We start from the raw sequence: 25,971 nt of genomic DNA, 5'->3' as shown, positions 1-25,971 counted from the left end.
ATTTGATTTGGTAGCAGTTATAACATGCCACTGGAGTTGAATATATAGGCCTAGTTTGAAGGTTACTTGAATTTTAAGTAAATTATTATAGTTTAGTTTCCTTTCCTGTATAAACTATGCAGGTTTTACAATTCCAAAAGGTTGGAAGGCTTTGGCTGTTGCAGAAAAATGGTTGAATAAGAAATTGTCTCATAAATGTGTATATAACTCACACATTTAAGGCTCATCAGTTTTACAAAATTGATTGGGCAGTTTTGCTAGCATTATTTGCCAGCCTTGATGGCTAGAGGCTCCTCCCCTCTCCCCCATGGTGTATAAAAGGAGGCCCTATTCCTTGAAAAGAGATATAGAATTTTTCCTTGACATCCATACACTGTCAGTCTACTTCTCCTATAATTTTCTTCCTGAGAGAGAGTGTTGCCGTTGTCCATTCACTAAGCTAATCAGAAGGTGCTTCTGTTGTAATTGGTAAAAACCGTCGTATCCTGGGAAGTAGACGCCGGCGTACCTCCAGCACCCAACGGTGAGGCGGCGAATCTATTTTAAGGAAACTGTGGTATCACACAGGCTTCGGTTTGCTTCCTTTAACCATTTTATATTTTATCTGTATTTTATTCAACATGTTATTTTTCCTGGGATTGAAGGTTTGTTTCGTTCATCTCATAATTTTGCGATATGCAATGTGAAATTATGTAATGTGAGTAGTTTTTCCCAACAAGCTTAAAATAGATTCGACATTTATCATAGAATTAGATTAATAGATTCATAGGTGTGTATACTAATTTTGCATGTAATTGGCCACTGGTAGTACTAGCGAGTTAATTGGTTTATTAGATGCATGTACACAGGGTTAAGCTTTTGATTTTGCCATTTTGTGTATGCTACTGTTTGGTCTTCTCATGGCATGGAATAGACCACTGTTATCAACAGAGAAGAAGAGTTCCATTGGTGCAACGTTAATTCACTGTATTTTCTAATTAATTTATTAATTTATGGTGTACCGGTTCATGTCTTGTATTTCTAGATTTACATGCTTCTAGTTCACATGCTTCTAGTTTACAATATAAATTACATGTTCATTTGGGTTTAATTTTTAGTGTAATTTACATTTCTAGCATGTTTATTAGGTAGTAAATTTTCAAGTAACTTGTACCTATTAATCTTTAATTTAGGTGTGGAGTTGTAAAGTTTATAACTTGCCTATATTTAAATTCATGTTAATTTCTCTAGAATTATTTGCATGTTAATCATGTCATTTGCAATTCTTGCCTAGTAATGTGATTTAAGTATTTAGGAGTTATAAAATATTTGTAACTTGCCTCAATTAATTACATGTTTAGTGTACCATAAGTTCATATGTAACCTTTACCAATTTAAAATATGGTTTAATTATATTTAATTTAGGTCCGTAACTTATATAGTTAATTACATGTTTATTATGTAATTAATTTTTTACAGTTTTTTTTGTTTAAATTCTATATGTGTAACTTAAGGGTTGGTTTTAATCTTTACTTACAGTTATTTATTAGTTTGTTTGCTAGTACCCTCCCCTTCAATCACTACTTTGCCAAAAGCAAAGAAAAGCTGAGGGAGGTTTTGTTGTATTTTGCTGCTAACTCTTTATTGCAGGAATACATATGGAAATGGGAAAAAGGATTAATTTGGACTAAATATTTAAAGCAATTGTTTGCTTGAGTGTTCATTTGTGGTTATTCACCAATATGTAAAGCATGTTTTATTTGCTTGTAATTATTGTAGTAATTTTGTTGTAATTGCTTGTACAGTTTGGAACTTGGTGTGTTTAACTTAGTTCATCCCTTGGAAAATTTAATTCTTAAAGTTGTTTCCCATGGACTAGGAGTCAACATGCTCTTGAAAGTTTTGTCTAAGGTTAACTGAGTTTTAAGTGGGACCGGTGTGACCCCTCCAGTCTTCCTGGAAACTTTCCTGACCATGTTCGATTCTAGGTTGCGTGGTGAGACTAGTTTTGAATTAAATTTCCAATTGTGGGATTTTCTAGTGTTAAGTTTGATTTTTGGAAATATAGAATAGTGAAAATTCTACTGTAATTTTTCAGAAATGGCAACTGTCTCTGATGCTGCTGCTAATGTTGGTGGGGATCCAAACCCCAGGGCGACTGGCTTGCCAACCCCTGTTGTGACCTCTGTGGTCATGTAGCAACCCTCACCTTACTCTTGTCATACTTGCATACATTCATGCATGATCTTGCCTTGTTATGTTGTTTTGAAAGTCTTGCCTTGCCTTGTTTTGTTTAAGTGTTACTTGGATGATTTTGTTCTTTGCTCGGCGTGTAGCCGAGGTCATCTTGAGCCTAGTTCACCTTTGTACTTAGAGCTGTTTTGGAACCATTTGGTTGTTCCCACTTTCACCTCGGGCTTATTGCCGAGATGTTTTGCACTTAGTAATCCTTGTCCTTGGGCAGGCATGGCCTAGACCGAGGTGTGGCACGCCCCGACCGAGGTGTGGCACAGCTTAGTCAAGTGTCGTCCTCCCTGGCCGATGTCTTTGTTACCCTGAGTGCCGAAGCTTTGACTTGAACCGATGTCATTACTTGCCGATGTGCCTTACCCTAGCTTGCTGCGTACGCTTTGTCTTAGACTTGTCTTATCAATCAATCACCTTTTGAGTTGAACCAACCCGATAACGCCACGTGTCCGAGCTGATTGTTAAGACAGCCGGCAGACCTAGAAACAAATCATTTTGTCTCAAATCTTTGCCTTTAGAGAGAGAAGCTCTAGGGAGAAGGAGGAGGAGTTCTTGAGTGAGAATAGATCTTCCAAGCTTGATCTTCGAGGTTTGAACCGTTAGATTCGAGTTTTGAGGTTAAAATCTTGATCTACTTTGATTGTTGTTATTGATCATCTAGCTGCATTGCATGATCGAATCTGTTTGCATGTCATGCATCGATTTGAAGTTGGTTTTGGAAGAGAAAAATGGTATTCATGTATTATTGAAGAAAAGTCTCGTTTTGATCCGAAAGTTTGGAACCAAAACCATGTTTTTGTGTTTATTCTTGCATGACCTTCTTGTATGGGTACCCAGGTCCCTGTTTTGAACTCTTGGCATGAAATCTCTGATTTTGTAACAAGTTATGATCTTGCATTCATCTTCTTCATGATCATGTTCATCATGTCCTTCATGTTCTTCAAAGGGAAACCCAGGCTTTCCCGACTTTGCTTTTGAATAAGGCCATCGGGACCACACCTCGGCAAGGAGGTGTAGGACCTCGGTAAGGACCTGGTTGGTACCCAATGTGTTTCCATGAGACGGGAGCAGTGTTTAAACTCCCAGCATGTTTTGCTTTGATTGACTTAGATCTGGTGAGAATGCCGGGATCATTTGCATGCATGTAAAGCTTGTTTTGAGAGTGTGATTGCCATGTGATTGTAGGTCATTGATCTTTGCTTCGAGCCTACACCCGAGGAAATCCATGTGAGTGGTGCTTTTAATAAAGCTATGTTATACGGTTTTGATAAATCTTGCTTTGCTTTGTTTTGATAAAAGTATTTGTTAAGCATGAATGAATAGCCTGTTTGATGTATCAAGAATAAGCTTTGTTTTGATGTCATTCTTGAAAAGTCCCTTGTACTGGAGGACTATAAACTTTCGCAGTACCAAGTGTAAAAGTCCCTTGTGCTGGAGGACTCTAAACTTTCGCAGCACTAAGTATAAAAGGATACGGTCCTTTCTTGGAAAGATTTCGCAGTACTAAGTATAAGAGGATACGGTCCTCTCTTGGAAAGACTATCGTGTTAAAACGGGCTACGGGCCTAAGTAACACAAGACCATCGTGTTAAAAGGAGCTACGGACTTAAGTAACACAAGTCCCTTGTGCTGGAGGACTATAAGCTTTCGCAGTACCTCGACTAATCGATTACGGATCGTGCAGTCCTTGTTTTGCCACTGACGGTTTACCGCGTGGACTTCCTTGTTCGGAAAGTTTTGATGTGTTTTGCCGATGTCAGTAAGCATCCCTCGAGACTTGTAAGACTTGATAGATGAATACGGTTCATCCCTTGTTTTGATAAAGCTTGATGTGTTTTGCTATGGAAGAATCTCGGCTAATATTCGTATGGTTTTAGCATGTTTCGTTTTGAAAGACTTCGGCTATATTCATGCAAAACCTTTATTATTTATACCATTCATTGAGTATCCAAGCTCACCCTCTCTATATTTATGTAGGTGATGAGCAGGACGTTGGCGACGCTTAGAATGTGTTTTTGAAAACTTGTTTTGGACCCATGATTATGTCGGCTTTGTTTTGTATTCACGTCGGCAATGTTATTTCTCTTACGTCGACAAATCTTGAAAATCATGCTTCTTGGCTTGTATTCACTGTATTTTGTATATGACGGCTCGAGAAGCCTTTTGATCAAGATGTAATACGTATTTTACTTCATTGTATCCAAGTTGTAAAGATGTATGCCATATCATTGGACTTATGCACAGCTCTTATGGACTACTTGTATTTTGATTTATTGCTTCCGTATTTGTGAGCCCCTACATCCATACTCTGATTGTGTTCAACTTTTGAAAGTTGGCCTTCCGTAATTATGGATTACTGGCCATCACGGCACCAAACTACTAGGGGCGGTTTGGGGTCGTGACAGGTCAATTCTCCTGTTGTTACTCCGGCTGTTCTGGAAGGACCGCTCAATCATCACGAGCGCCCGGAGAAGTTCACGGGAGTGAATTTCAAGAGATGGCAGCAGAAGATGCTATTTTATTTGATTACTCTAAGCCTTGTGAGGTTTCTGAGTGAAGATGTACCAGCCGTAGAGGAGAATGAGCAAAATAAACAAAAGCTCATGGCTCTGGACGCTTGGAAACAAGCAGACTTCTTATGCTGGAATTACATTTTGAACGGTTTGGCGGATCCGCTTTTCAACGTGTTCTATGCCAAGAAATCGGCTAAGGAGTTGTGGGATGCCTTGGACAAAAAGTACAAGACTGAGAATGCTGGGGTAAAGAAATTTATCGTCGGCTGGTTCCTAGACTTCAAGATGGTGGACCCTAAAACTGTCCTGAGTCAAGTCCAAGAGTTCCAAATGATTCTGCACGAGATACATGCAGAAGGAATGGTCCTAAGTGAGTCATTCCAGGCAGCTGCTTTGATTGAGAAGCTGTCTAACGGCTGGAAAGACTTCAAGAACTACTTGAAGCACAAACGAAAGGAGATGAAAGTCGAAAAGCTCGTTGTCAGGCTCCAGATTGAAGAGGACAACAAGAAGAAAGGAGGGAGTACCTCCACTGTCAAAGCTAACATGGTTGAGCATGGTGAGTCCTCGGGGGCGAGGAAAAAACCACCGACAGGCAAAAGCTCAAAGTTGGGGGCTAGAGGAGGAATCTCCAAAAGGCCAGCCTATAAGCCAAAGGAGCCTACTTTTAGGTTCGATGGCAAATGCTTCAACTGTGGAAGTGACGGGCATCGGGCAGTTGATTGTCTGAAGAAGAAGCCCTACAGGAAAAACCCTCCCTAACACAAAAACCGGGCACATATGGTTGAAATGGAGGAATTGTCACACGATGTGGACGACATGCATCTATCAGCCGTCGTGTCAAAAGTGAACATAGTGGGGTCAAACCCGAGGGAGTGGTGGGTGGACACTGGGACCATTCGCCATATTTGTGCAGAGAAGAGAATGTTCACAACTTTCGAACCGGTTTCAAACGGGGAGAAGTTGTTTATGGGAAACTCTGCAACCTCAGCTGTTGAGAGTAAATGCAAGGTGATCCTGAAGATGACTTCAGGAAAAGAACTGACTTTGAACGATGTCCTTTTTGTGCCGGACATTCGTAAGAACCTTGTCTCGAGGTCTCTCCTAAGCAAGCATGGCTTCCGCATGGTGTTTGAATCAGACAAGGTCGTGTTGACCAAGGGCGGGGTCTATGTGGGGAAGGGATATATGTCAGGTGGTATGTTTAAATTGAATGTAATGACACTTATCCCTAAGATTAATGAGAAAGCTTCTTCTTCTGCTTATATGCTTGAGTCCCCTAATTTATGGCATGGTAGATTGGGTCATGTAAATTTTGACTCTTTACGTAGATTAATCAAGTTAGATCACATACCATCTTCCAAGATTAATCCACAACACAAGTGTGAAACTTGTGTAGAAACAAAATTGACAAGGTCTTCTTTTCATTCTATTGAAAGAAGTACCCAGCCTTTGGGTTTAGTGCATAGTGATGTGTGTGACTTGAAAGTTGTACAATCACGTGGTGGCAACAAGTACTTCATCACTTTTGTTGATGATTGCACTAAATACTGTTATGTGTATTTGCTTAAAAGCAAAGACGAGGCTATTGATAAATATATTCTTTTTAAGAATGAAGTTGAGAATCAATTAAGCCGGAAAATCAAGGCATTGAGAAGTGATCGTGGTGGTGAGTATGAATCCCCGTTTGCCGAGACTTGTGCTCAATTTGGGATTATTCACCAAACCACAGCACCTTATTCGCCTCAGTCAAATGGTGTTGCTGAGCGGAAGAACAGGACGCTGAAAGAGATGATAAATGCAATGTTGATAAGTTCTGGGTTGCCACAGAACTTATGGGGGGAAGCAATTCTCTCCGCAAATTATATTCTTAATAGAATACCACGGAAGAAAGTGGACAAGACTCCATATGAGTTGTGGAAAGGTCACAAGCCTTCATATAAATACCTACGAATGTGGGGGTGTCTTGCAAAAGTGGCAGTACCTACACCCAAGCGGGTTAGGATAGGTCCGAAAATCGTGGACTGTATTTTCATTGGTTATGCACAAAATAGTAGTGCATATAGATTTCTTGTGCACAAGTCTGATATTTCAGATATACACAAGAATACTATCATGGAATCTAGAAGTGCATCTTTCTTTGAAGATGTATTTCCGTGTCGTCCCCAAGACAGGGTTCCGAGTTCCATGAAAGAAATAAATGATCACGAAGACGATCACATAGATGATCACATAGATGATTAAACAGCTGATCAAATAACTGATCAAGTAGATGATCAAGTTAATGAAGTAGATGAGCCAAGAAGGAGTAAAAGGGCTAGAACCACAAAGTCTTTTGGTCCAGACTTCTTGACTTATATGTTAGAGGGAGAACCTCGAACGTTCCATGAAGCTGTGACTTCACCTGAAAGTCCTTTATGGAAAGAAGCAATTAAGAGTGAGATTGACTCCATCTTGCAGAACCATACTTAGGAGTTGGTTGATCTACCCCCAGGTAGTAAGGCCTTGGGGAGTAAGTGGATCTTTCGAAGAAAGATAAAAGCGGATGGGTCAATTGACAAATATAAAGCTCGGCTAGTTATCAAAGGATACAGACAGCGAGAAGGCCTGGATTACTTTGATACGTATTCACTTGTGACAAGGATTATATCCATTCGCATGGTGATTGCAATAGCAGCTTTACATGGTTTAGAAATACATTAGATGAATGTAAAGACAGCTTTCTTAAATGGAGATTTAGATGAAGAAATCTACATGGAGCAACCCGAGGGGTTTTCAGCTCCAGGAAAAAGTAAGAAAGTCTGTAAGCTTGTCAAGTCATTGTATGGTTTGAAGCAAGCTCCCAAATAATGGCATGAGAAGTTTGACAATGCTATGTTGTCAAATGGGTTTCGAATCAATGAGTGTGATAAGTGCGTATATGTTAAAGACACTGACAAAGGTTATGTCATTTTGTGTCTATACGTTGATGACATACTCATTGTTGGTAGCAATGATGAAATGATTAAAGCTACCAAAAGATTGTTAAACTCTAAGTTTGACCTGAAGGATACGAGCCTTGCAGATGTCATTCTGGGTGTTAAGATCACCAGAACATCAGGTGGTATTGTACTTTCTCAAGCTCATTATGTTAATAAGATACTTGAGAAATTTGGAAAGTCAGATACAAGTATGTTTAGGACACCGGTAGACTTAAGTCTATATTTGACCAAGAATAATGGTGAGAGCGTCTCTCAACTAGAATATTCTCGGGTCATTGGGAGTTTGATGTATCTGATGAGTTGTACAAGGCTGGATATCGCCTACGCTGTTAGTAGGTTGAGTAGATACATGAGTAATCCTAATGCTACTCATTGGAAGGGCATTATGCGGGTGTTGGGGTATATCCGTTACACCTTGGATTATAGGCTGCATTATACCAGATACGCAGCGGTACTAGAAGGGTATAGTGACGCAAATTGGATATCTGATATAAAAGATTCCAAATCCACTAGTGGTTATGTGTTTACCCTCGGAGGGCAGCCGTGTCTTGGAAATCTGCCAAGCAAATGTGTATCTCGAGATCAATGATGGAATCTGAGTTTATTACTTTAGATAAAACAACTGAAGAAGCTGAATGGCTTCGCCAGTTTGTTGAGGATATTCCACGTTGACCGAAACCTGTGCCAGCTATCAGTATTCATTGCAATAGCCAATCAGCGATTGGTCGGGCACAGAGTAATATGTATAATGGAAAGTCTAGACATATCCGTCGTAGACATAATTCCATACAATAACTACTCTCAAATGGAGTTGTCTCTCTAGACTATGTCAAGTCTAAGGACAACATTGCGGATCCTCTAACTAAAGGGTTAACTCGAGAGTTAGTAGAAAAGTCGTCAAGAGGAATGGGGTTAAGGCCTTTAGTAAGGGTTATCGGAACGGAAAACCCAACCTAGTTGACTGGAGATCCCAAGATCTAGGTTCAAAGGGACAACCTAACTTCGTGTAACGGGTGAGTCACTGAAGAGGTAAATCCTCTTGCCCATTCCTTTATACAGTGATGCCCTGTGGGGATGGATGGTTAAGCTAATGCTTTTAATGACCTTAGTGATGTGGTGTAATGAAATACTGTATCTAGGTCACCTATGTGAGTGCGAAGTGGGGCTGCTTCTTTAAGAATTGCCAAGGCCGAATTCTTTAAAAACACTCACAGAACCAGGCTAGTGTTCCAGGGCCATACCGGACACACCAGTGAGAACAAGAACAATGGTTGGACTAACTCCTGTGTGAGGTCTATTGTCTCAGTTTACATAAACGGCAGAACAGTTCAAGACATCACGTTAACTGGTCAGCCAGTAAATCCGATAGGCTTTCACTACGAAAGGTTCAAGGCCAACAGCTACCTTTTCTGATGCAGGTTTAGTCTATATGCTCTCTCTCTTTCGAGTCTTTGTTGATAAACATTGAGTGTTTGCTGTATTCGGTCAATTTTTATTCATGTGGGGGATTGTTGGAGAAAAATGGTTGAATAAGAAATTGCCTCATAAATGTGTATATAACTCACACATTTAAGGCTCATCAGTTTTACAAAAATGATTGGGAAGTTTTGCTAGCATTAGTTGCCAGCCTTGATGGCTAGAGGCTCCTCACCTCTCCCCCATGGTGTATAAAAGGAGGCCCTATTCCTTGAAAATAGATATAAAATTTTTCCTTGACATCCATACACTGTCAGTCTACTTCTCCTATAATTTTCTTCCTGAGAGAGAGTGTTGCCGTTGTCCGTTCACTAAGCTAATCAGAAGGTGCTTCTGCTGTAGTTGGTAAAAACCGTCGTATCCTGGGAAGTAGACGCCGGCGTACCTCCAGCACCCAACGGTGAGGCGGCGAATCTATTTTAAGGAGACTGCGGTATCACACAGGCTTCGGTTTGCTTCCTTTAACCATTTTATATTTTATCTGTATTTTTATTCAGCATGCTATTTTTCCTGGGATTGAAGGTTTGTTTTGTTCATCTCATAATTTTGCGATATGCAATGTGAAATTATGTAATGTGAGTAGTTCTTCCCAACATTGTACATATGGATCATGACCACTTCAAGGATGCTCGCTCTTTCAATCCATGGAGATGGCGGGGTACCTCTCTCTCTCTCTCTCTCTCTCGTTTGTGGTTCTTTTTTTTTTTTTTTGTTTTTATTAATAATGTTATGGAATTAGAAAAGTTTACAAAAATTATATATCCAAAATGTAGTATGGCAGCACTGCATATGAGGAGTTTAGGCTCCATTTAAAATGCATGTAGCTAGTGCAACATTACATTTTGAACACTTTTCCAGAAATATTTTATCTATCTATAGATTTGAGACAAAATTTTAAAGTGGAAATTATACAAACAAAGCAATTCAAGATCAATAAACTCAGTAAATTTGTTCACACCATTTAGAAAGGGGCCAAGGCGGTGCCCGGGAGTTGAGCTGGCCAGGGTTGAACTCTCAGTTTTCCTTCACCACCTCGTCAATTGATTCAGGTACACACTGTATTGATGCACTAGTAGAGTACCATTTATTTTGCATCTTCAAATCCCATTCATCATGTGTTGTTCAGTCCATAGCTAATATGTCTATTGGAAATTAATTATGAAATTTTTCTTTATATAAGCTCGGATACCACTAATGAGATATATGAATAGGATCCCAATGATATATTTTGAGAATAATTGGAAGAACACATTCAATTTTATTTTTGAATTTTGGATACAAGTAGTATTTCTAATTTTTGAATTTTAGGTACAAGTAGTATCTCTCTAATTCCTATAATGGAGGATTTTATTTCTCTATCGCATTTACCTCATACATCTCATAATCTAAAATACCAACATAAATCATCTATTTACAGATTTCCATTTAGGTGTGAATACCTAATGGTTGTGAGCTGGGTACAGCTCAATTCCTCACATTTTTTTTTTATTTCCTTCATGATGAAGGTTTTGACTTCCATGGTTGGTGGTTCCATGAAGCTTCTCCTTTGTCCTTCTTCATGCTTCTTCAATCTTCTTCATCATTTTGGGTTCTTCTAGCTTCCATTGCTTCATGACGAAGCTTTTTGCTGCTGATCTCATGGCTGAGACAATCATTCTTGATGGAATTGGGTTTGGATTTTTCAACATCCTTCATCAAACCCAATTCAGTGGGTTTCTTTGTTCTTTCAATTACAACAAGCATTAAAACTTTCTTTTTTTATTGTGAGGATCTTTACTCTTGCCCTCAAGTGTTTGTATGCCATACATTTGATTTTTCTCTTGTACTTGTGGTGGACTTTCAGTGTTGCATTCTTTAGTTGTTTTCTAGTATGAGCATTGCACTAGACTTTCTTCATTCTTAGGCATTCCGTGAATGATTTATCTTGATGACTTTTTCATTTTGCCTTTTGTAAAATTCTTCCATTCTTGTCAGATCATTGCTTGTGAAATGGAAAAATAAATCAAAATCTTCATCGATGCATCTGGTTACATCATAGATGTCTTGAATTGGTGATCCTTCACTTTGTATGGATGAGTTCCTTGAATTCTGATGACTTTCCCCCCCTGGTGATGAGTGTAGGGTCATCGTGGTCTCCGCTTCTAGTAACTCTTCTTCTTAACTATCGTCTAAAGGTATGCTCTTCATCTATGCATTTGATTGCCAATCTCAGTTTGATTCTTTGTTAAACTCAGTATCTGTTTGAATTTCTTTAGAAAGTTTTGTTGCTTCCATTCTTGCTTCATTAACCCCATAGGTTTGCATTTGTCCACCATCAAGTTTGATTAGACTTGTTGTATCTTTTCTTTCTTCAGATCCTTTTCTTCTGAATTTCTTGCTTTTTCTGCAATTGGTGTGATTTTGTCAACACTTTCTTTATCTTGCTCTTCTTCTGCTGATTCTTTCGTCATATTGCCTCTTGATCTTTTTCTTCAATATCTTTTGCACTTTCGTTCTCCTACACTGGTGGTGTATCTTCAAATTCATATTCTTCCCACTTGAATTCATCCTCTTCAATGCATTCAACAACATATTCTGTGGGTAGGACTTTTCCTGCATGTTTGGTGACAATGTCATCAATTGATTTCCAAACTTGTCATGAGCATTTGGAATCTTCAATATACTTCTAAATCTCTGAATGTATTGACCTTGTCAATAGTTGAATTAGTCTTTCTCTTTTCTTGTTTTGAATTCTTTTAGGCAACTTTTTATAAAAGAAGTCTTTTGAGAGCATGTATTGGAGATCATATATTCCAAAGTAAGTGTAAAGATCAATCTTCCTTCTCTTGTAATTGGAGAATATTAATTTTTCTCTATTTTGGTACTCCATATTTTATTACTGGTCTTCAAATAAAATTTGCAATTCTTTTGAATTGAATTTGCAAATTTTAACTTCATGGATGTATCTAGAATGATCCAAATAGTTGGAAATGACTATTGGATTGTTATAATTAGACCCCAGATGGCTTAGATTTAGCCAAAAACAATATGATGGTTCAAATCTATTGAGGTTTGTGCTTTGCAAAACACGGGACAATTTCTCCTAGATCAGCTTGCGTCAGCACATGTCAGCGTGATGTCATTGGCTAGATTTAATGGCTCGGCTCAGCTTGGCTCGGAGGCTTAGTTTCGTGGCTCGACTGTAAGTTTACCCTCAATACATGGAATAATTTCTTTTGTTTTGCTGGTTATGGTTTGTCTTCTCCAGCAGCACGTAGTTTTTATCAACAAATTTTGACCCGCTCATACGACTTCGTTTTAGCTCCAATTTGCTTGAGTTTTACATCATTGGAATCCTCTCAACGAGTACTTAAATTTGGAAAACTTAGAAAAGGATTTTGAGAACTTTGATTTCGAGACAAATTTAGACTTTGCTCTGCTCTTCTCTGTTTTGCAAAATTTCTGCAAATTTAGGCTCTTTTGGCTTTAATATCATTGATGGAAATTAATTATGAAAATTTCCTTTATATAAGGTATGTTTTTCAAATTTTCTGATAAATTCAAGACCTTCTGGCTCTAAGGCCCTTCTGGCTCTTCTGGCTCTTATGGCTCTAGCTCTAAGGCTCAGAGGCTTAGTTTCTTAGCTCGGTGGCTTGGTTGTAACTCTGTCCACAATGCACTGAATAATTTCTTCAGTTTTGCTAGTTTTGGTTTAATTTCTCTAACAGCTTGTAGTTTTTATTAGCATACTTCAATCAGCTTGTATGGTTTCGTTTTAGCTCTGATTTGCTTGATTTTTACATCGTTGGAATTCTCTTAACGAGTATTTCAATCTCGTATACTTGAAAATTGATTTTGAGAACTTCGATTTCTGAGCAATTTAGACTTTGCTCTGTTCTTCTCTGTTTTGTAGAATTTCTGCAATTTTAGGCTCTTTTGGCTTTGGTAAATTGAATCTCTTTTGGCTCTGATCCCATTATTGAAAATTAATTATGAAAATTTGCTTTACATAAGCCTTGATACCACTGATGAGATATGAGAATATGATCCCAATGATGTATGTTGAGAATAATTAAAAGGACACACTCAATTTTATTTCTGAATTTTGGATACAAATAATATCTCTCTAAAACCTCTAATAGAGGATTTTATTTCTCTTTCTCGTATATCTCATAATCTAAAATAACAACATAAATCACATATCTATAGATTTTCATTCAGATGTTGAAAATTCAAACCTCAATTCACACAAGAAGTTTGAAAAAATTAGTAGAAGGTTGAAGAAGCATGAAGATGGAAAAAGGAGAAGCTTCATGAATGAAGCTGTTGGAACAATCTTCTGTGTAAAATAAAATAACTTGAAATAATTCAAACAAAATAAAATAAAACTTACAAAATTTATTTTGTTGAACCGAATAGATAATTAAAGACCAAGTTGAGTGTGTGACACTCTGTCCTTAAGACAGATTCGCCTCGCTACGGTACTTACGGTTGAGTGGCGTCTATCTCCCAGGATACAATGATCTTCACAAATTGTAGTAGTACTCCAAACAATTTGTTCGGCGAACCAAACCTTTGTTCTAACTCTCTAAAATTTATACTAAAACTAATATGAAGAATAATGCAAAAAATGCAGAATTTAGCACAGCAAAAAGACAACAATCTGACTGAATTTTTCATCCTTCGGACTGCTGGAAAAAGGCTATATATATAGCCAAATATTTGACCCGAACAGGTACAAATGAATCCGAACAGGTACAATTTGAAACAAGGAACTGACCGTTGCTAGAAACAATTTTTTAAACTTTGAAAAATGTACTGTTAGAGACCAAGTGCAAAACTGTTGGAAATATTTTATTATTAAACTATTTAAATAGTTTTATCAAACAAGCCATTAAGTGGAACAGTGTGTACTAACTGTTTGGAAAAATATTATTAAACTATTTGAATAGTTTGATCAATAAAAGAAAAGGTACAAACTTTAGGAAACTAAAATTTGAATTTATAATTAAATTAAATTCTCACAATTACAAACTTTAGGAAACCACTTAGGAACCAAAAATTTGAATTTAGAATTAAATTAAATTCCCACAATAATTTTTATTGAAAAAATTCAAATGAATTTTATCTAAAAAATTAATATTAGACCCGAAAGTGACAGCAACTTCCCATACACTCATAAATGGTTTTGACGTTCCGTCTTCACCGTGTGACTTGCCACGCGGCAAGGAACATTTCACCTCTTCGGACCCACCCCAAACAACGTTTGGGGCCCACTTATAATTGGGCTAAAAAACATGCCTATATTAAACCATTTTTCCAACAAAAGCTTCCGTGAAGCTTCTCATTTTTCCTTCTTCATACTTGTTCAACTTCTACTGATTTCTTTAAGCTTCTTGTCTAAATTGTGGTTTGGATTTTCAACATACAAAACCAACAACGCGTAGTTTTTATCGACTCGTACGACTTCATTTTAGCTTCGATTTGCTTGACTTTTACGTCATTGAAATCCTCTCGACAAGTACTTCAATTTGATATAAATGGATTTTGAGAACTTTGAATTTTGGGAAAATTTGGACTTTGCTCTGTTCTTCTCTATTTTGCAAAATTTCTGCAATTTTAGACTCTTTTGGTTCTAACAAATTCAAGCTCTTTTGGCTCTAATACTATTATTGGAAATTAATTATGAAAATTTCTGTTAATCCTATGGTTTGAATTTTATGATGTCTAAAATATTATGGGATAAATTGTAATTTTTTGATATACATATTTTACAATCATTTGACACAAAATATATTTTTATATTGCACTGGGTACAAAATTATTTGATTATATTATGTATCTTTTGAATATATATTATATATATTAAATATATAATTCAAAGGAAAAAGACAAGCATACTCATGGCAAATCAAACTCTTTTTATTTATTTATTTTATTACGATTTGAATATATGTATGCATTGCTATCATGTTGTATGTATGGTAAAACATATTCACGTAGGTGCAACTCTTTTCCATTTGCTCTCTCTTTTCTTTGTTTTGTTGAATGTAGTGAATAGTAAACTACTATTCCGTCTTTGAAATTCTGCAACAAGCCACTGTCCAACTTTATGAAAATTTCAAAATTTTACTATTTGAAATATTTGTTTCATGTGTTGAAGTTTGTTCTTAAAGTGAAGCGCTATCACTTTTGTCTTCTGCGCAAGGAACGTCTGTCTCCGCATGCTTTAGCCTGCAAAATTGAAAACAGAAAAAGTTAGCCAACTTTCTCCACGTGTTGTCTCTCCACATGCAAGCGACAAAGCCATAGCCACGTGCCCAAGGTGCAAAAGTCAAAAAGAGGAGATTTTGTCTCTCAATTTTGCCAAAACAAACTCTTTCTTTTCTTAAAGCTTAGACTTCTTTCCAATAAATTTTTTCACCCTTTTCATAGCTCTAATGGTCTTCTTATATAGGCAATTGAAGAAAGGCTGCCTTAGTGGAGAGGGTGGAAGACAATGGTGGAAGCCAATGTATAATGGAGGTGGAAGCCAATGTATAATAGAGGATAAATAGAGATAACTTGACCCTTACTTTATTTCTTCCTGTTTTGAAGAGCCAAAATCCTTTTAGTAGTGGAGATTGATGTATATGAAATTTAGTATGAAGAAATATCTAAAAAATAGATAGGTGGACAAAATAAGTTTTTGAACTGGTCTAAAACAATTTGGCCAAAATGGGTATCAAGTTGGAATTAAAGATTAAATATGATTTTTCTGCTGAGAAATTTACAAAATAGCATATTCCAATTTTCATCATCGGGTGTTCAGAAAAAAGTACCCAAGTCTTAAGGCTGATCAAAATAGGGTGTCTATAGTTGCCTCTCTTTGATAGATGCGTCATTTAATGACATGAGTGAATGTCAAAACCCGAAGACAACCTTTTTGACAAGGTCGTTAGACTTGGGCAAACAAACAAGATACAAATGAAATTGGTTGAACTTGAAGGTTGCTTATGTATCCCTTTACAAAATCAAACCAGTGTAGTTCAGGGGTAGGATGCAAATGATATACTCGAAATACAATTGAAAATTGGACTTACACGCCTCACGAAGCTGGTTATTTTAAAAATTCAAGACTATGCAATGCAATGCAATGGATGATAAAGTTGCAGAGATGACAACATGCGAGGCAAGCCTCATGCAAATGATATGAAACATACTAAAGTGCAATGCAAACAAACCTGTTTCATACAAGTAAAAAAAAGCCTAACTAACCAGCATGCCTAACCGTGTCTCACACGGAAATGAAGAAAGTATAGCCAAGTAAACTCGAGATCCAAACACGTCTCACGTGAGAGGAGGAAAAGTGAACTTGAAATCCAAACGCATCTCACGCGAGAGGAAGAAAAGTGAACTCGAAATCCAAATGCGTCTCACGTGAGAGGAGAAAAGGTGAACTCGAGATCCAAACGCGTCTCACGCGAGAGAAGGAAATGTGAACTTGAAATCCAAAAGCGTCTCACGCGAGAGGAGAAAAAATGAACTCAAAATCCAAACACGTCTTACGTGAGAGGAGGAAATGTGAACTCAAGATCCAAACACATCTCACAAGAGAAAAGGAAATGTGAACTTGAGATTCAAACGCGTCTCACACGAGAGGCAACAGGGTATAAAATAAAGAGTGTGATGCGATAGATGCAACATGTAGTGCAATAGATACACAAGAGTGGTGCGATCATATGATAGATGCACAAGAGCAATTGAATTATGCGATAGATGCACACGAGCGGTGTGATCTTGTGATAATGCGCAACAACAGTGCGATCGATATAAAAAGAGTGATACTCTTTTGAATAGCAAATTTTGAAAAAGATTTTTGGAACTCAATGTATGGATCCATTTCATTCTGGGAAGCAATGTTTTATATATAAAAAATATTTCAAAAAGCGGTGTTCCGGAGAAACACCTTATAGAGAAAATGCTGGATTCCCAACCTAATCTGATTTGAGTTCTAAGATTGCAATTGAAGCGTGTTAGATCTTAACACAAATGTACCCCACAATTTATTTATTTATTTATTTTTATTTCTCCATTTTCTTCTCATTTTTTTGCTTTGTTTTGTTTTTTTTTTTTGCCCTCGTATTTTTTGTTTATTTTCTTTTTCTTTTTCTTTGATTTCTTTTTCTTCTGCCCCTTCACTGAGGCATCGAGCACCTTTTTTTTTTCTCCTCCGTTTTCTTCTTCTTCGTTGAGGCATCGAGCACCTCTATTTTTATTTTTCTTTTACTTTCTCTCTCTCTCTCTCTCTCTCTCTCTCTCTCTCTCTTTTTTGTATTTTCTTTTTCCTTTGTTTTTTTTTCTTCTCCTCTGTTGAGGCATCAAACGCCCTCATTTTCTCTATTTTCTTTTATCTTCTTCTTCTTTTTCTTCTTCTTCTTCTTTGAGCATTGTGTATGGCTCCGTGATTTCAACAAGTGTAGCGCTTGACAACATCGCGCCTTGATCCTTCCGTTCCTCTATCCCAACCCCTTTCTTTTGTCTTCTTCATTTTTCTCTTTCTCTTCTTAACTAAGTCATGTGAGAGAGAGAGACAGACAAACAGACAGACAGAGCAAAAAACTGTAAAACAAATCATTTTGTGGTAGCTCGTGCTCTTCTCTGACATGGCCTCTTCTCGCCCTCTCACCATTTTCCTTGACCTCAATGATACACCGATAGAGATAACTGACACTGGCTCTTTTGAGCCTCTTTAGAGTGCTCTTGCCCTAGTTTTCAACTTCCCCGCAATGTCAGTCGAACAATTGATGGCAACACAGTTTGACATTGACGCTAACTCCTACACATTGAAATCGTGTGTGGAGGCCTTCACTGCATTGTCCAATTTGTCCCACCAATTGCAGAACAGAACAAATGAGGTGCAACGACTGAGTGCCCAACTCTCTCTATTTCTGCGTATGTATAATATAGCGATCCCGGTTGTCCCTCTACTGTTCTGTTGTGTTCCGGATTCAGTTCCGTGAAGTTGGTAGTGGTGTCCATCTTGTTGCCGTCCTTTAATTCCACTTGATTGAGTTTTAGGATGGTTTGAGCAGGGTTGTTACAGGTTGGTTAGGCCTTGGTTTCAATTCCTTGTTGTTCAGTTTTTAGGCGATCCGCTCGAGCGGGTCTTCTTGCGCTCGAGCGGGGATTGCACACCTCCAGTATTTCATGTTTCTGCAAAACTTCTGCAGATGTGATTTTTATGCTCGAGCGAGTTTGTTTACGCTCGAGCGGTGGCGCTCGAGCGGGTCTGGTGGCGCTCGAGCGGGTAGTACCTTCTGGGTATAAGTTCTGGGAGGGGGAAATCTACGCTCGAGCGGACTGGTTTTCGCGCTCGAGCGGAAGTGCTTTATTCTTGTGTCTTGGAGCTCGAGCGGGCCTTATTGCGCTCGAGCGTGTCCAGATTTTTGTTCTTAGCACTCGAGCGTTGTGTTATCCGCTCGAGCGGGTCATACGTATATGAGTTATCCGCTGGGTGATTTTAAATCACTTTTTGCTTTTCTTTCTCTCTCCTACTTTTTTAAAAAACCATTTTTGAGAGCCTCTCTCTCTAGAAGCTCCCTTCTCTCTAGGGTTTAATCTAGTTAGAGTGTCCTCTTTCTCTACGGCCTTTGTAAAAGTTGTGTTGATCGTCGAGGGCGTCGTTTTGATCTGAAAATCTTGGTTTTTGGAGCACTTTGGTTTTGGTCTCTTCTCCATCTGAGCTCTAATTTCGAGGTAGGGATAACCTACTCCTTACTATGGACTTTGTCTTTAAATTTTAGTATTTTGAGATGTTGGAGTTGGTTTGGTAATTTTGTGATAGTTGGGGGCTTTTGTGTAAATTTACAAAAGTTGGGGTTTTAGCTATATAAAACCTAGATGCATGTTTGGAATGGAAAAGTGAAATTAATGTTAAAACATTAATGAAAATGGAACCTAAGGTTGTAATGTTAAATATGGAATATGCCCTAATTACATTGGTTAATTAATTTGCATAATTAATGATGAGGAATGAGAAATGGATTTGGAAATGTGTAGAATTAAAGGGTGTAGTCGGATTATTTATCGCTCACCTATTTGGAATGTTGATTATATATCCATTGTTGCATTTATTTTCTGTATAGAAATAACTGCTTTGGGCTATCGGTGGAGGATAGTCTTGATTGTTGTAGACAATGCATGATGATTAGGCAAACTAAAACCAATCATTGGAATGTGTCATTGAGTATGACGGTTGAAAGAATACATTAAATTTATGTGTTGTGTGATGATGTGTATGATTATTGTTTATATGCATTGTGTCGTGTTGGAGGAGATAGGGGATGTACTCCACGGTTTAGGGGAAGATAGGGGATGGACCTCTAAACCGGATGTTGTTGGGAGGAGATAGGGGATGGACTCCATAGATAGAGCTCATATGCTTATCTATTAATGTGTTGACAGAGCTCATATGCTTGTCTTTGGAAGTGTGATAGTGCTCTTATGCATATCTATGGAAGTGATGATATAGCTAGTATGCTTATCTGTTTGTGTGTGATATGGCTAGTATGCTTATCTATTATGAAATGGAAAAGTGATTAATATGAGTTATTGCCTCATATGAGTTGTTTGGCCAGGTTTTGAGCCATGGTTATAATTTGAGAATTTAACAGGATTGGAAAATGGATTGTAACATGGACTTGTATGTCATGAAACTGTAAAGTGTGATAAGGAGAAGTATCAGTGTTGACCATCTATCAATTGCTAATCTTTTAGTCATTGTTCATATTTGGTTTAGTGTATCTCTACTGGGCTGTGGCTCACCCTATATGGGAATATCATTTTCAGGTATAAGTAACATGCCACCTCCAAGGACGTAGCTTGGGAGGCTAGAGGCGGGCAGACTTTTGTTGTTTAGTTTCTTTGATGTATTACATGTATATTCAAGCCAAGGGCTTAATGTGTAAATGAGTTAGCACTCTTTTGTTGTAACCAAGTGTTAACTTGGAAAGCTGTAAGCCTTTAGGGCATTTGCTTTTGTCGTTAACATGTAATACTTTTTGTAATGGAACTCTGATGAATAGAAGAAAGTGGAAATTTTTATATATCAATGCACGTCTATATGATGGGTTTATTGTCATTATTTCGAGGGCATTACATATAAAGATGCTCGAAGGGAAATTAGTCAATTGAAGAGGCAAAACAAGGAGTTGAAGGGCCGAATAACAAACATAGAAAGATCACTAATGCCTTAATGTACCTCATCTGACAGGCAACAGGGGTATATTTCCTTTGAGAACCTTGCAAATCCTGAGGTAGGGCCTTCAAGGCGTTCCCCAAAATGAAACTAGAGATGAAGTGATCGATGGTAAAGCTTAATGGTGAAGCTATCCGCAAACAAGGTCTGCTTTTGACCTTCACGCGGAGTTGCCGCCGAAATTTAAAAAAATTTCCCACTTTTTTTTTTTGGTATATGTTATGTTATGTTATGTTATTTATTTATTTTTGTATTTTGTATTTTTCTTCTTTTCTTCTTTTTTTTTTTTTTTTGTATTTTGAATTTTTTCTTGGGAGTTGGGCACTTATAGTTTTAACTCTCTTTTGTACAATTCTGATCAGGGTTTGATCCCTAAAGTTAATAAAAAGAATTTGTTTTGCACATCATGGCATGAATGGAACAACACTTGGGTATGAAAACATTTTGTTTTGAAATTGAATTTGAGAATAGTTGCATTTCAATGAGTTCTGAACTGGATGTTGAGCCTACAACTGATTAAAACACAAAATACAACTCGATGAAACAAAAACAAAGCAAAAACAACATAAACATAGCTAATACGTGCTGCAAGGAAGAGGAAACAAAACAAAAATCAACATCGATCGACTGCCTAGATGATCGCCCGGACAACCGCTCGGTCGACCGCTCGAATGACCGGCCGACTAAAGGGTTCTGTTACATTGCCAGAGACAACTACTACTACAAAAAAAAACCCACCGGCAGTCGACCGACCGACTGAAGGGTTCTATTATATTGTAGGAGACAACTACGATGCACTTTCCGATGAGTGCTTGCCTTAAAGAAAAGGCATAAGTTAATGTGAATGGGGACTTTCAAGAGTGCAGGGAAAGATAGAAAACCTGACTAGACTGTGCCCCTAGTTCATTACTTTGAGTTTTTCTTTTGGTTTTTCTTTTAAAAAGGTTTTGATCAACATGAGAGTTAGATTAGCATGCTAGTTCCACTCTCTATTTTGAAATCATATAAGTCAAGCTGTAAGTACAGAAAATTTTCCTTTTTGGGTCCAATGAATGGTTTGGGCTTTGCAAAAATGGAATAATTTTTGGGAAAATTAGTCAATTTCATTAAAAATCATTAAAACTTGTTCTTGCAAATAGTCACTGTCCGACTAATATGAAATCAACCCTTGAGATGCACAACCTCAAATCAGATAACCTGAATTTGATATGTCTTGCAACTGAATCTACCATGAAGAAGAGATAGGACAATCGAACCTAATGAAGATAAACTAATTGAACATGGACAGAACAACTGATGCGAATAAAAGTGCATTAATCGAACATGGATGGGACAAGCGAGTTGAAAATGGTTGGGACTGAGCTTCAAGATGAAGCTGCCTACATATTCAAAAGATAGGAATTAGGCCTTATGTAGTTCACAGCTAAGGTTTACTTGGGTATTAAAACTCTTCTTTTGCACTCTAACTTTTGCCAAAGCTACCATTTTGGATTTTCGACCTTGCGAGCTTCTTTTTTTCTTTTTTATTTTTTTTCATCTTTCATTTTTTTTCTAATTTTTTTTCATCATCTTTTTTTATGCTCTAACTTTTGTCTAGGTCGCTCTTTTGAGTTTTTGGCCTAGCAAGCCTCTCAAGGATAGTACTTTTTTAGCTTGTCCATGTTGATTGGTTGTGTGAACTCCAAACAATCCAAATTCATGAGAATGGTTACCCTTCCAAACCAGATAGACTTGATGATGTAGGGACCTGTCCAATTGGGTCTAGACTTGTCCCTAAGGTCGTGGATAGGAGCTTGATTGCCCTTCAACACTAAATCTCCTTCTCTCAAATTCTTGGATTTAACCTTTTTTATAAATGCTCTGTCAATCCTGCATTAATACCCCTGAATGTGGTATAACGCCTTCAATTTCCGCTCATCAAATAGCATAAACTCCTAAAATTGATTTTTTTGCCAATCAACTTCTGTTATCTGACATTTAGCCATAATTTGCAATGAGGGTACTTCTTTCTTAATTGGCAAAACAGACTTCGTTCCATATACCAAAGAGTAGGGGTTGTTGCCCCTGTAGACATTTAGATTGATGCCTTGTATTCCCAAAATACGAAGGCAGTTTGTCTGGCCAATCTCTGTACATTTCCACCGTCTTACACATAATGATTTTGATGTTCTTATTTGCAGCTTTAACGGTTGCATTGGTTTGTGGTTTGCGTGTTGATGACTTGTGAAAAGCCATAGTATATTTCTCAAGTACAACTGCCATTTCTCCTTTGAAGTGTGAGCCATTATTAGAAATTATTTCATTTGGCACCCCATATCTACAAATGATGTTATTTCTAATGAATTTGATCACATATGATACTTTCAACATTGAATGCGACTGCGTTTCAACCCAGTTGGTAAAATAGTCAATGGCAACAAGGATGAACTAATACCCATTTGAACCCTTTGGTGTGATTGCCCCGATGACGTTCATGCCCCAAACTGAGAAAGGCCATGGTGAGGTCATGTTGTAGAGTTTTGATGGTAGGATATTCATGCGATTGGCATAGATTTGACATTTGTGCCATCGCCTAACAAAATTGATACAATCACTTTCCATGGTTAACCAATAGTATCCTTGTTTAAAGATTATTTTGGCCAGCATTATATGGGCTTCACACTCTCCTCTACAGATGGTCTTCATAATACGTTTTGCCTCATCCTCTACTACGCACAACTTAAGCATCCCCAGATGTCACCTATTGTATAGCTTATCTCAACAAATGATGAATTGAGTGGCCAGACGCCATATCCCCATTTTGTCCTTGGTATTTGCCCCTTGCGGGTATGCGTTACTCTCCAGAAAGTTCCAACTATCAAAATACTAGGGATTTTCATCTTGCACTTCTTCTATAGCGGTTATCATCTCATATGCCGGCGCATACCTTTGCTCTATAAGGGTGGGACGCATCTTGACCCCAAATGGTATGTCTACCATCAAGGCCAAGGTCGCCAAAGCATCGACAAACTGGTTGTTCTCTCTCACCAAGTGATGTCATTTTTTCAAACCTTGGGATTAGAATATCCAAGGTCTCGTGGTAAACTTTCATCTTCTTTTCCTTGACCTTCCAGTCCCATTTGGCTAGAAAGACAACTAAGTTTGAATCTCCGATCACATCTAACCTTATTATCCCTAGTTCAAGGGCTGTTTCCAATCTAGTAATGAATGCCTCATACTCATCTTGATTATTGGACACTTTGAACCGGAGTTTGAAAGTTAGGGGTATGTAAGAATCATCTGGTGTTATAAGTAACACCCCTATCCCATAGCCAAATCGATTAGATGTACCATCAAAGTACAACTTCCAAGTACTTTCCTCCACCTGCATAATTTCTTCATCTGGGATTGAGCACTCTGCATTTTCGTCTCCTTTAACTGGATGATCGGCTAAAAATTCCGCTACGACCCTTCCTTTAATAGAATTGTGAGTGACATATCTGAGGTCAAATTTGGAAAGCAAAAACAACCATCGAGCTAGCCTACCAATAAGCACTGGTTTCTTAAAGAGACATTTGGTAGGATCTAATCTGGAAACCAGAATTACCGAGTGTGCTAACAGATAGTGTCTCAATTTCCTGGTAGCCCAAACTAAGGCTAAACAGGCTTTTTCCAAAGGACTGTAGTGGGTCTCGTGTTCTAACATCTTCTTGCTCAAGTAGTAAATGACCTTCTCCACTTTCTTATCCGACTCTTGCACAAGCATACACCCCATAGTTGACTCGGTCACTGAGAAGTACAGGATCAGTGGCTTTCTCGGCTCAAGCGGTGATAACACAGATGGATTTTACGGATACTGTTTGACCTGCTTGAACGTAAATTGACATCGATCATCTCATCGGAACTTCTTTCCTTTCTTAAGGAGACCAAACAATGGTTCACAAGTTAGGGTTAGCTTTGAAATAAACCTTCTTATGAATTGCATTTTCCTAAAAAGCCCTGCACATCCTTTTCAGTCTTCGGCGGCGATATATTTAAGGTGGCCTAGATTTTTTTATGGATCAACTTCAATTCTTCGTTGGGTAATCAAAAACCCCAGCATCTTACCCGCAATCACTCCAAATGTACATTTATGTGGATTTAGCCTTATCTTGTACTCCCTGATTCTTTCGAAGAACCTTTTCAGTGCAACATAGTGGCCCTCTCGCTCTTTGGACTTGACGGTCATATCATCCATATATACCTCAACCTCCTTATGGATCATGGCATGTAATATTGTGGTTGTTGCTTTCTGATATGTAGCCTTGACATTCTTCAATCTAAACGGCATAACCCTATAAAAGTAGGTGCCCTATGGAGTGATAAATGCACTCTTTTTCCTGTCCTTCAAAGCTATAAAAATCTTATTGTACACAGAGAAATCATCCATGAATGATAGCCAGACATGCCTTTGGAACCGACACAATGTTGGCCAATTAGGTTGGATACTCTGATACTATCAAAAAAGCCTGCATTGATCTGCTTAGTGATTTCCTCCTTGATTTTTAATACCCAGTCTGGACGTATTTTGCGGAGCTTTTGCTTTATAAGTCGGGCCTCAAGAGCAAAAGAGATCTTATGTTGTACAATCTTAGGATCAATTCCAGGCATTTCTTCATAGCACCATGCAAAAACATCCTTGAAATCTTTTAACAAAGCAACTAATCGCTTGAGTTCCTCTGAAGATAACGTGGAACCAATTTGGACCACGCAATGATCATTCTCAGTACTCACATTGACTGAAATAATCTCATCCAGCAAGGGCTTAGCACGCCTCTCTTCTTCCCAATTAATCTAGTTTTTCGAAGCCTGGGGAATTTCTTCCTCTTTGTTTTCATCAAAATTTTGAAATTTTTGGTCTATGCAATGAACCAATGGCACAAAGAAGTAAGAGAAAACTACTATATTTTCATTCAAAATCTCTGGTTCAGTGGTTTCAGTAGACTCAAAAGAAAAAGAAAAAGAAAAAGACGACCTAGATAAGGTAGTGTCATCTGGGTTAACACTCTCAAAAACGCCAAACTCTAACTCACTAGACTGACTTGAGCTTGATTCTAACTCGACAGACTTGGTGGAATCAGACCCAGACTTATTATTCGATTCATAACTCACAATACAACCCTTCTCAGGTTGCCAAGTCAAGTGTATGCCATCCACGGTGTCTAGAATAAAACTGGTGCAATCAACAGATGGTGCTTCCTCGATCACAAAAACAATCATGTTATCCCCCAAGTTCACCGGTTCAATGCTAGCATCAAAATCTATCAGAACGTCAGCTACTGTTAGATCTAGGACTTCTTCAATGTCATCCTCCAGGCTACTATCTCTATCTTGACTAGGATTGATACGAGGATCTATCCACTCCTCATCACTATCGGAGAGCTGACAACCAAAAAAGATCTCAAACCCAAGGTATCTTTTCTACTCCACTTGATTAATCCATCACTCGAGAAAACCACAGAAAAAGAGTCTTCTCCTTGGTAGACAAAGTGTTCATTCAAGGTCCACGAATCGGCTTGCAAACCAACTCATACTTCTT

At 38.0% G+C, this 25,971-nt stretch overlaps 2 protein-coding genes across 2 annotated transcripts; one reads left to right on the top strand and one right to left on the bottom strand.

Annotated features, from left to right (window-relative positions):
* The first annotated feature begins 4,736 nt into the window (after positions 1-4,736).
* LOC145797761 (uncharacterized) lies at positions 4,737-5,501 on the top strand. The gene has a single exon (XM_082885175.1). The coding sequence runs from the start codon at positions 4,737-4,739 to the stop codon at positions 5,499-5,501; it is 765 nt and encodes a 254-aa protein (XP_082741301.1).
* Positions 5,502-10,762: 5,261 nt separating this feature from the next.
* Positions 10,763-24,168, bottom strand: LOC145797760 (uncharacterized). Its single transcript, XM_082885174.1, has 3 exons — positions 23,341-24,168; positions 11,652-11,869; positions 10,763-10,919 (listed from the first exon to the last, which is right to left on the bottom strand). Exons 1-3 carry the CDS (start codon positions 24,166-24,168, stop codon positions 10,763-10,765), a joined length of 1,203 nt encoding a protein of 400 aa, XP_082741300.1.
* Between the last annotated feature and the right edge of the window lie 1,803 nt (positions 24,169-25,971).

The sequence above is a fragment of the Camellia sinensis genome, chromosome 8 (assembly GCF_055761805.1).
Source record: "Camellia sinensis isolate YWXY chromosome 8, ASM5576180v1, whole genome shotgun sequence".
Lineage (NCBI taxonomy): Eukaryota > Viridiplantae > Streptophyta > Magnoliopsida > Ericales > Theaceae > Camellia > Camellia sinensis.
Note: the sequence above shows the minus strand (reverse complement) of the source record. Positions and strands in the feature narration are given on the sequence as shown.